At 47.8% G+C, this 11,464-nt stretch overlaps 1 protein-coding gene across 2 annotated transcripts; it reads right to left on the reverse strand.

Moving 5' to 3' along the window:
- Window positions 1–4,032: 4,032 nt before the first annotated feature.
- SRSF3 (serine and arginine rich splicing factor 3) lies at window positions 4,033–10,203 on the reverse strand. 2 transcript variants are annotated; one of them, XR_005562939.1, is made up of 6 exons: window positions 10,097–10,203; window positions 9,115–9,322; window positions 8,089–8,223; window positions 5,810–7,224; window positions 5,121–5,207; window positions 4,033–4,847 (listed from the first exon to the last, which is right to left on the reverse strand). XR_005562939.1 is itself a non-coding variant. In XM_027728834.2 (6 exons), exons 2-6 carry the CDS (start codon window positions 9,318–9,320, stop codon window positions 4,820–4,822), a joined length of 495 nt encoding a protein of 164 aa, XP_027584635.1. In that variant the 5' UTR covers window positions 9,321–9,322; window positions 10,097–10,203; the 3' UTR covers window positions 4,033–4,819. The 2 variants fall into 2 exon arrangements, 1 of the variants encoding a protein (XP_027584635.1); XM_027728834.2 differs by having other exon boundaries at window positions 5,810–5,848.
- Between the last annotated feature and the right edge of the window lie 1,261 nt (window positions 10,204–11,464).

Consider the following 11,464-nt stretch of genomic DNA (forward strand, 5'->3'; position numbering starts at 1 on the left):
CTGATAGCAGGGAGGGCTGGGGCTGCCCAGGGCCTGTCACACCACGTCCTCGTTGTTTTGGGGGTGGTACCATCAGCCCATCACAGCCTGTCAGTGTCTGTGTTGTCCAGCAAATGCCTAGGGACAACAATCTGACTGTAGCAGGATGAATCCTCTGGTAGTCAGGGAGTAATACCATTGTAATCAGTGACAGAATCTATCTGGGAAGGACACACACTTCCCTTTCCTGGCTGGGATCACTCCCACAGAAAATCTTACTTAGAGGACCAAGCACAAACACCACCCGAATCCATGTGAAGATTTGTTCAACTCCCAAGTTATGTCAGACACTAAATTATTAAATAATAGCCGGATGAATCACTTGGGAACGAACATAGCGTTCCTCTTGCATCGTCTACTTTATATTTGTCTGGATCTCGTGTTTATTTTAGTCCCCAACAGTGTTTGTTTGAAGGGCACTAACAGAGAGAACTTGTGGCCGTGCCCCAGTGAAGCTGCAGAAATGAAAGAGCCACCCCAGACAGTGACTGTTTCTAGGAAGCCAGAACACTCCTCACGCAGAGGGGATGCGGCTTCAGCTCCGGCAGCCGCTTCACCGGCTGACTGTGAATGTTGCCAAAGCGAAAATTGGCTTTATTTTGCCTCTCCTTGGCAGGTTGAGGTGTGAAATGGGAGCCAGCTGCATTCCAGCACCAGGGAAATGCAGACGTGCCCCTTTACAGCCCTGTGCCAGCACCTCATGTGCGGGAGCTAAGGTCGAACCGGAGCGACTGGAATTGCACTCCTGCCCTTCGGCCTTCTGTTTGCAAAAGGGGTTGATGCCCCGGTTTTTTCAGTGTTTTTCCTTTTCCAGCCAAGAGACTCTGCACTACAACAGCACCAGAGCAGGGGGATTCGTGGTGGGGACTGCAGCTCAGGTTTTGGGTGGTATTTCTGGTGTAGGATTTGAATGTGGGTACAGGACAGGGATTAAATCCGGCAGAAACTGCAAAGTTTGTCAAATGTTCAAACACTCTGAGGATCTTTATGTCAGGAGACATTGGGGGTATCTCAAGGTGATGAGATAATGGCAGATGAAAGTAAAACTAGAAGCTGAAAAGAGGTGATAACAGCAGAAAAAGGCTGCAGAACTGCTCAGGCACTGGTCACATCCAGAGGTGGGTTCTGCTGGCAGGTCCCCACAAAGAAGTTCAGAGATAAGAACCTGTAACCTGCTCCAGGGCTGGTGCACAACATCTGCAGGCACTGTGTGGTTCTCTCTGATCTCCTCTGACTTCAAACAAAAGCAAATGCAAAGGCAGAGAAAGGATGAAACACAAGGATCTTCGATCAGTAAGGTATTTCGGTTCCTGGTATGGCTGGAGGACAAGAAGAGCAGAGCTCCACAACCAGGTCGGGTTTGGAGGAAGAGGGGGGGATAACACAGCACACCTGCTTGTCCAAGAAAAAAATAAAAGCTACTACATTCGGCTCTGGACTTCTGAAGTTCTTTTCTGCTCTTTTAGCAAGGAGGCAAATCAGTTTAATAGAGGAGAAAGCAGAAATTACCAGGCTCTCCCCCTAAACTGGGCTTTGGCTGCAACTCTTCCCAAGGCTCAATTTTGACATTAGCACTGAATATGATTACACTGGCTTCCTTCAGCTTGCTGAAGAGGGTCACTTGTAGCCCAAAACCTGGTGAATTTGAGTGGAACAGACAAAAACTAATGTTGCAAATACTTCACTTTGTTTTTCAAGGAAATTTTTTACCTTGTTTTTCTAACACTGTCTGTCAGCACTGCTTTTCTCCAGTTTCCTGTCACAACTACCACGTGGATGTGGACATGTCATCCTGCACATTGAACTGCAGCAGCTCTCCAGAGTAGCTGAAACACAGTTTTTTTAACCAAAAGCACTGTCATTATTGGGGAGGGCCACAACTCCTCACCCAAACACGACCCCGCCCAAAGGTCAGTGGAACAAATCGCAACAAAACCAGGAACATCCTTAACCTCTCCCTTTTCTAAGTGCAAGGCACATTCTTAACATGATCTTCTGTCATAAATAAGGAGCAGCATGGACATAAAAAGAAAAAAACAAGATCCTTTTCTTCCCAAACCCATTTGCACACAATGATCTCCCCGGGGACAGTGTGAGAAAAGAACCTCTGGGATGTGCTCAGGCACTGCTGAGGAGCCTGAGAGAACTCAGGATTAACCCCAGGATGCTCCTGCCTGAAGCTGGGGCAGCTAAACCTCTCCTCTAATTAGAAACACAGCTGAGATCACTGTCAACACCATGAAATAGGACACTGAGACAACTTGGAAGGTGTCAGGCAGCAGTGAGTGACCCACCACCCCTGGGGTCTTCGGAGCAGGGCTGTGGCTGAGGATGGGGTGCTGCCAAGGAGCCTTGGATAGTGTCCCTCTGTCCTCTCCTGGCCAGGACACACTGCTTGGTGGCTTTTCCTGGTTTCAGAATCTCTGGGGAGAGGCAAGGGCTGTCCCTGGTCTTACAACACCAACACTTCCTTGTACATTTAATTTCAGAGTATTAAACACAAGCCACAAGGCTCTACCTGTAAATCACACTCCCAGGCCGGTCACTCCCTCACAGAAAGGAATGGGAAGCCTGAAATCCATGAATGTGTTGCTGCCTAAAAAATAACTCTTGCTAATTACACCCTGGGGGAAGGGCTGATCAGTCAGCATTTTTACATATTTATATATTTCCCATCTTTCTCTAGAAGCTACTCACTTTGTTTCCCTTCAATGCCCCCCATTATATAAAACCAGCACAGTTCTGATCAAAGAGGCAACTTCCTTATTCAGCTGAGGAGTAAAATAGTCAGAAACCCGAAGCTGAAATACTTCCAGTTCCGCAGACTCTGTTGGGTATGAAAACCACAACCTGCTTCCCCGCTGGCACTTCAGACTTCTGTCCCTGCAGCAGCTGAAACAACCGAAGGCTCCTTGTGCCCCCACGTAACCACAGGAGGAACAGCCGTGAGACACCACAAGCTGTGACCCTTCCACACCTCAGACACTGCCAGAAGCACGTAGGGAAAGGGAACAGAGCTGTGCACGCCCCTGGGCAGCGCCAGCGCAGTCGGGATGTGGCACTTGGGGAGCAAACGCGGCCCAGCCCCGGCGCGGAGGAGCCGCCCGGGCCGGGCCCGCCCTGACCTCTGCCGGGGGCCTGCAGCAGTGCACGGCCCGGGCCGGCTCCACCCGCTGCTCCCTCACCCTCCTCGGTGAAACAGGGTCCTCCTCATGGAAAAGAGGGTCAGGGAAGAGCCAGGGAACCTGCCTCCGCCTTCCCAGCTCACCTGCATTTCAGTGACACACCGCAGCACACAGCATTAACTGCTCAGGAGAATCACTCGTTTAGGTTAGAAAAGACTTTTAAGATCAAGCCCTACCACAAATAGTACTGACTAATTAAAAAATCAATCAATCCAGACACTGAACTCAGCAGCCAAGGGGGCAGCACCAGCAGGTCCTTCCTTTACAGCTTCACCATCACCTTGTCCTTGCCTGGACAGCACCAGTGAAAGAAACTCCATCATCAGACTGTTCAGTGTGAGGGATTTAATATCTAAACCACACAACTGAACCAATGGAGCACATCTTCTCTTGGATACAGGACCAAGGGAACAGGGCAGTGTGGGACATCCACTTGCTCTCCAGTTGTGCCACAGTTTTACAGGGAGTGAATCTTCATGCAAAGCTCTGGTTTCCAGACCAGTAATTCCCAAACTGAGAAAGGAAGAACACCTTCAATGCTGTGCCCAACCCACACCCAAGATGCAAAGCCAGTGAACCCTTGCATCTCTAGCTGGTTTTCCAAGGAAGCATTATGGGGATCCCTGTTGGGCAAGAAGTGCCATCAGCTCCTGAATCCACCCTGGCTGAAGGGATTGGATTCCCGTGGAATTCCCTGAGGAGCAGAGGTGAGCAGAGACTGCAGGCACAGCCCTGTTGGACAGTTCAGGTGAGCTATATATAGCCAGGTGTGGTGACTGTCAGTCAGGTACGAGTTAAATACCGAACAACGAGTTGTAACCAAAACTTTAATCCCAAGGATCTCACAAAAGACATTTTACAAGTGACATGAAAAGTCTTTTACAGTAAAGAAATGTTTAACTCCTAAAGTTTACAATGTACCATTAGACACTTAACACATCCACTCCAGGTGTCAGTTCTGCTTGTGGATTTGGTCTATTCAGAGGTTCTGGAATAGATGGTCAATCAACAATCGCTAATTAAGGACTCTACTCACACCAAGTACAAAATTAACTGATCCTACAGCTAAAAATTTGTAATTCATGGAATATAAAGCAGCTCAGTTCCAAGTAATGCAGTCAGAACTGGAGCTGGATGAAGCTGCAGCCCAGCCCTTCCCTCCCCGTGCCACTGGCTCGCTGCTCTGACTCTTCCCTGCAACTGGGCTTTGGAGCACCCACATCCTGCTCTGCTCCGGGCCACAATTCCACAAGGAATACACCATCCCAGCACACTTCCTTGAGAGCTGAGCCCCAGCAAACCCCCCCAGCTACGGACACAGACCATTTACCATTCCACACACACACAAACCATGTCTGATGGTACATTGGAAAACCATTAATAATAAAAATCATAGGATCTGCTCAGAACCATATACAGATTCACATCTTTACATTTGCCACCTGTTACAAGATACAAGGAACAAAGCAAGTTCAACAGCTAAAACATTTTAAAAATGCACCAAGCTTTATGAAGTTTCAAAACAAAACAATGTTCTGTACATACTCCTGGCCTGGGACCTGGTGACTTCCTGTACACAGCTCCTTCCCACAGTCCTATTTCCTCTCATTTGACCTGGAGCGACTGAAGGACAACAGACAGGTTAGGTTTGCTTAAATCCAAGGTGCCAAGAGCAGCAGATTTTCCTTTAAACCCCCCAGTCCCGATCAGCAGATATTAAAGCCTTTAAAAGATACTGTTCATTTAATAAAACTGAGTATTTAATTCTTCAAGGTGAAGAACCTTGTAAGATACTAGAGGTATTTCTCCACCACCACCTTTATCAGTATTACCAAGGCACAGAAAGTCATTTTTACATGTTTACTCAGAACACAAGTACTGGAAGACTCTTCTTACCTGCGAGACCTGGAAAAGGAGCGAGAAGGCTTGTGGTTCCTCTCCCGTGAGAGTGATCTCTCTCTTCTTCTGTCTCTGGAGAGGGACCTGGTACAGATCACAGAGCAAAGATGATCAGATGATCAGAGCAAAGCTCAATTAGGCCAACAAGGCTCCTGAAGCTTCCCTTCAGGAGTGAAGTTTTTGAACTATTCAACCAGAGGAAACCTGTTGCAGATGCCATTAACCTTCCCTTCAGGGAAGAAGGATCAGCTTGAGCCAACAGCTTATGCTGTGCTGTGTACAGGCACCTAGTCCTCTGCAGCAGGTTTTTTTTCAGAATCCAACCTCATCACCGTCCTGATTTATGGCTGATTCAATACTGAAGGTCTTTTCCCACCCAAATGGTTCTATGATTCTACACTTCTGGCAAAGAGCAGCACATTAACACAAACTCTGTGGAAAAACTGGCAGAAAACCACAGGGCAGCTGCAGAATGGAAAATACTTCTATTCTTAATATCCTTCCACTGCTAACTCTGGAATCTCAAACAGCTGAGTAATTCCAGGCAAATGACATGGCAGAAGCAAACCTATTTCCTTTTTACCAAACTATGGTCTGAATGTGCACAGCACATGGGGCTGTTTTGGGCTGTTCCTTTTCACACCTCCGGGCCAGAGCAGTCCGTGGGGGAAGGAAGGGATTCGTACCTGCTGCGGCTCCGGGAGAAGCTTCTCCTTCGTGGTGATCTAAAACCAGAAAACCAGACGTGAGGCACTTTATCCATTCTTTGAGCATTAACGGGGTGAGGCATTTCCCAACTTGTCAAACTCACTGTTGGGCCCAGGGAACGTGCCAAGAATAACTGGCATCCATCATCCAGTAAAAGGCATGGAAAGATTAGGCAGTAAAACCAAGCTCAGTGTGAACAGCACGTTTCCAACCACGAATTCACTTTAACTAAGAATGCGTCAGAGCAGAGTTGTCCAATGCAACACTTTCCATTTCAACTAAATACACTGCCCAGAACACCACACCAAAGTCCCACAAGTGGTTCCAAAAAAAAAAAAAAAAAAAAAAAAAAAAAAAAATAAAAAAAAAAAATAGCACAGAGCAAATGTTTTGGAACCCATGCAAGCCAAAAAGGTCCGTAACAAGGCATAAGAGATATCAAGTGGGAAAAAAAAGTGAAAATGCGCTCAGTGTCAATTTGATAATGCCATTAAGTGCTACATTAGAACTGCATATTTGTGATTGTCATTTTTAATGCCATCGAGTGTGTTTAGACTACTTTCTTATAAAAAAATTAAAAAATTAAAAATATAACCTTAGCTCGGCCCAGTTCATCCCAAAAAGTAATTGTTTTAAGTTTTGAAAACTGTTAGTAAAACCATTTAAAGGTGATAGGATTTTTCTGGCAAGGAAAAGCTACATTTGTTAGAGCTTTATTAAAAATTTAGTTTGGCATCTCACATGCAAATATCCTGGTTTTTACGTTATTCACAGTGTAAGAGCTTCCGTATCACCCTTAAAAGTTTTCTCAAGCAACATATGTACGTTACCACTCAATTATGCACAGCCAGCCTTTGATTGAGAAAAGTAATTACTTATAAGCCGCTTACTCCTTATTTTAACCAGCAGTAAACTGTATAAGCAGGAAAAACTTACAAGTCTTTGGTTTCAACAAGCTAGAAATGGTGAGGTGAGGCTGCCGGACTGACTGCCAAGAAGAATTTGCTGAAAAGGTTTTGCCAGATGTTGCGTTGTATTTAGTTGGTTGGCGGAGGGGGTGTTGTGGATTTTTCCTGCTTTTTTGTTAGCCGAAGGCTGCTGCTGTAGTTGTTGTGAAGACATTTGGTAAATAAACAGCTGAGCTGATTGGCCGGGAATGTGTGGGCGGTCGAGGTGGCTGCTGCCGATTTGGTTAAGGTTGGAGAGAAGGCTGAGAGAAAACAGCATGCTCGGGAACCAAAGGGCGGTGCAACCTGACGACTGGCCATGCCTGGGTCATGTGAAACGACACCAGCCAAGCTGCATGGGGCGCGCTGGTCACATGACGCTGAAAGGGCTAGTTGGCTGGCTAATGCAGACTCAGAGGGTGGTGAGAAGAGACATGATGGTGACTCTGTAACGGGTTCATTTTTATTAATAGATGGACCAAAAAGCATAAAAAAAATGAAAAACAAGCCATCAGTACAACCATCTATTAGCTAACAATACTCCTAATGTGTTATTTTTTTTTTTTTTTCTTTTCAACAGCAAAAGGGTAAGCTTGAAAACCCTGACTCGGGAGGACTTCACTCACCTGCCACAGGTAAATTCAGTCCTGTAAAAAGCACGCTGCACATCTGAACAGCCAGACTAACTAGTCTGGGTCCAAGAACGTGCCAGTTCCCAAAAGTCCTGCTATATATTAGAGGTGTGTTTGCAAACCTCGACTGACAGGATTATCACACGATGCTTTAATTCTAACACTAAAGTGTAAAGATTCCAGATGTTTAAAGCAACTGTTACTCGATCCATTATTAAACAGCTGCCTGCTTGGGAAGTATTTAAATTCTGCAAACAAAGCGGAGAAACCCATCGGTATGGAAATGCTAAACTGCTGTATGTCATGTTCTGCCATTATGGAATAAAGGAATGGAACAGCCTAAGTTGAAGTATGGGGAAGAAAGGGAAAGTGTGACTAGAAGACGAGCAGATTTTAGGAGGAATGAGGATAAGCCCAGGACAGAGGGCACTGACTACCAACTGCACAGTCACCTAAGGACAAAAGCCAACATTCAACACAACTTAAAGTTCACCTCGATTTTGTGGAGGGGTTGATTTGGGGATTTTTTTCTTTTTTTTTTTTTCCAGCATTTGTCATCTCCAAATCATGATCAGATAGATGAATGTTATCCATCAACATGCCTTTAACAAGCCTGCTTCTAGGACGCTACAGTGGTAACAGTGCCAAGAGCTCTAGGTGTGCTGTGCCCCCAGGTACCTGCGCCGAGGGGGAGGACTCCTCCTGCGATAGTCGTCCCGGGGACGCCGGCCCCACGAGGGAGGGGGGCCACGGTTCCGACTCCGCTTCTCCCCATTGGAGAGCTCCACTCGGACTCGGCACCCACACAGCGTTCTGGGAAGAGACACGGACACGTTAGTGTTCCCAGGGAGAAGTCAGCGTGGAATAAAAGCTGCCAAGTCCAGAGAAGAATAAGGAGCAGATAAGGTAAAAACATTCTGTCTACAGGTAAAAGTAAAAGTGTTCAGAACAACTTCTGCGTGACAGTGGCTGCACCACCCCTGGAAGCGTTCAAGGCCAGGCTGAAGGAAGCTCTGAGCAACCTGGTCTAGTGGAAGGTGTCCCTGCCCACGGCAAGGGGTGGAATGAGACGTGTTCTAAGGTTCCTTCCTCCCCAGACCAGCTTGGGATTCTAGGGCAGACAAAAGGTTTGGTTGCTTCTGAAAGCTACTGTGCCAGTAAAGGAGGCAGGGAAGAAACCAAGGCGAGTTTCTCTAATCAGTTTTACCTCTTCATAGTTACACCATCTTCAATTTAGCACATACGCAGACACCCAAATCATTTCTAACTTGAGAGTCCAATTCGGAAGTGCAAAATTAACCTGCCCTTCTTCCTGAATAGCATCAGGATGATTTTGACTGGATATTGGGAAGAAATCTTTTCCTGTGAGGGTGTTGAGGCCCTGGCACAGGTTGCCCAGAGAAGCTGTGGCTGCCCCATCCCTGGAAGTGTCCAAGGCCAGGTTGGACGGGGCTTGGAGCAACCTGGGCTGGTGGAAGGTGTCCCTGCCCATGGAAGGGGGTGGGACTACATGAGCTTTAAGGTCCCTTCCAGCTCAAACCATTCTGGGATTCTACTTCTGCACTATTAAGAAAACCCCTGGATCACACAAATAACCACATCAAGTCTTTGGCCCTGCAGTTGAAACTTTCCAATTTACACAGCAAAACTACCCAAAATTTCTTTTTCACAAGCCGAGCCAAACATACAAGCAGCACATCTTACCTTCCATCTAGTTCTCTTACTGCATCAGCTGCATCTCGTGGATCTTCGAATTCCACAAAGGCAAAACCGGGAGGATTTCTCGCCACCCACACACTGCGCAGTGGTCCATAGTAGCCAAAAGCTCGCTCTAATTCCGTTTTGTTGCCATTGTTTCCAAGGTTACCCACATAAACCTTGCAGTCCAGCGGACAAGAGTCGCGATGCATTGCTAGGACAAGAAAAAAGAAGTTCACGCCTATTTAAACACAGAGCGTGCACTTGTTCGCTTCCAAGGAAGTCGTTCTGTTGGCTCCTTCCGCCTGAAACTTCAGCGGAGATACGACCTGATGCGATGGAAATATTAATCTGTGTGCAACGGGCGGGCGGGGGGGGGGTTAATATCGAACAAAAAAATCCGAGTTGTTATGTCGCAGTGTGATTAAAATTCACTGTTTGGGGGAATTTCGGCTACTTTTAAGGTTTACGGCCTTAAAGGGGAGGGGGGGGAGGGTGTCCCTACGCCCTTTCCCTGCTTAGCGCGGGGGGGCCCGCAGGGGGCGCAGCGCGGGGGAGGCTCCATTGTTCCCGGATCGGGATTAGGATCGGGATCAGGGGGATCTGCACATGCGGGGGTGGCAGCGCCATCCCCAGCCGAGCCCCGCCGGCAGCGCCCGGGGAATCCCTACGGAGCGGCTCCTCGGTGCGTCGTGAGGGACCAGCGCTGCCGCGGGCGGGCGGCACGGCGCCACTCCGCCCCCGCGGCACCTCCCGCTTTGCCTCGCACACCACCGAGAGCAGGCTGAGCACGGGCTCGTCCAGGCAACCCGTGGCCTCCCCGCCGCCTCCCCTCAGCGTTGCGGCGGCCGCCGCCCGCGGCCCGGCCTCACAAAATGGCGGCCGCTCTTTGTTTGCCGCCGATGCCGCCTCCATCCGCCCCGCCGGGGCCCGAGACCACGGGTGCCGCCGCCTCCCCCCACAAGCCCTCTGGGGTGAAGGTCCTCACCGATGCTCAGAGGGAGGGCGCGCGAAGGGAGCCCGCGCTAAACTCAGCCGACTCGACCCCTCAGCGAGACCCCAGCTCCGCTTTTCCTCACTGGACAAAATGGCGGCTGGCGCTTACCCCGCCCGCCTTATATACGGCCAGCCCTCTCCCACGTGACACGAGGCGACAGCGAATCAGAGAGCGCCGTTGAGCTGATTGACAGGTGGCGTCACTCGGCGTGCGCGGGTGGGCGGTGCCTCCGCGCCAATGGCGGGAGTGCTGAGGCGGCTCTGCGGGCCCCGCCCGGGCCCTGGGATCAGAGAGCGGCAACACCCTCGAAAATGTTGCTTTTTAATGGCCAAAATGAAAAATAAAGTTTTATTTCCTCGTGTCTCTTGCCCGGTCGGGTCCCTACGGGCCGTGGTTTTTAAGCATCATCCTCTCAGCACTGGGGTTTACACGTACCAACACTTCGTACGAGCAAACTGCTGTAAACTCACAAGTTTTGGTAGATTTTATATGGGTTTATAAGGCCCAAGAGAGGGAATGGATTTTTTTAGCACTTGAGAAAACAGTATTAGAACTGAGGAATTTTATTTACAGATACACAGTGCTGTTGATGTGCTTTACTAAACTCTCCTTCATACATGACATTTATACAACATGAGTTTTAACATGAATTAAACAAATCACTTGCTCTGAAGGGGTTTCCCTAGATAAAAAAACTTTTATTTTGGGTTATCAGGTAATATAAGAATCCCCATCTGAGGCTGTTGCTGCAATAACCTCCCAAAACCTCCCTTTGCAGCTAAGCTGTGTTTAATCCAGACTTTATGTCTTTGACCTGGGCCAGGGAAGACAAATTTCTCTGTACAAGTAGAATTAATAACAGTTTAAATCAAATTATATGAGATAAGGCATTCTGAGTACAAATTAATGCATGTGGACTGTGTTTTCCAAGCAGGAACTGTGCAGAGGATGGGACGTCCTCAGTCTACGGGAATTCTACCAGCATGTAAATAAAACCCAGCTGGCATTAGAAACAACTAGCTGAGATAATTCCTTAGAATTTTCCAAAATATTTTGCAGCATCGTCCATTATTTTTAAGAGCTTTTTCTCAGTAAAATCCTCCAAGGGTCAAAACTGGCCAGGAGACAGAAACACAACAATGATTTTGAGGTAACGAATGCCCTAAAGTATCTTTATCATGTGTGCAGTTATCTCACAGTTACCTGCCTTTAATTAAGGAAATCTAATCCATTGTAATCTAAATTAGCTGATGGTTAATTTCCTGAGGCAACACAAACAAAGGAAATAATTTGAAGCTTGGGGCTGTTCAACCATTTCACTTTGTGACTTCTTGGAGACAGTGATTTCCAGGACTCTTC

The sequence above is a fragment of the Pipra filicauda genome, unplaced genomic scaffold (assembly GCF_003945595.2).
Source record: "Pipra filicauda isolate LSUMZ 115617 unplaced genomic scaffold, ASM394559v2 scaffold172_size1731463_pilon, whole genome shotgun sequence".
Lineage (NCBI taxonomy): Eukaryota > Metazoa > Chordata > Aves > Passeriformes > Pipridae > Pipra > Pipra filicauda.

Excerpts from the sequence above, each read along its gene's own strand:
- SRSF3 (XM_027728834.2), bottom strand. The coding sequence starts at position 9,320 with ATGCATCGCGACTCTTGTCCGCTGGACTGCAAGGTTTATGTGGGTAAC. Across the intron at positions 5,849-8,088 it reads AGTCCTCCCCCTCGGCGCAG|ATCACCACGAAGGAGAAGCT; the intron begins GTACCTGGGGGC and ends TTCTGGTTTTAG. Across the intron at positions 4,848-5,120 it reads TCCTTTTCCAGGTCTCGCAG|TCGCTCCAGGTCAAATGAGA; the intron begins GTAAGAAGAGTC and ends GTTGTCCTTCAG.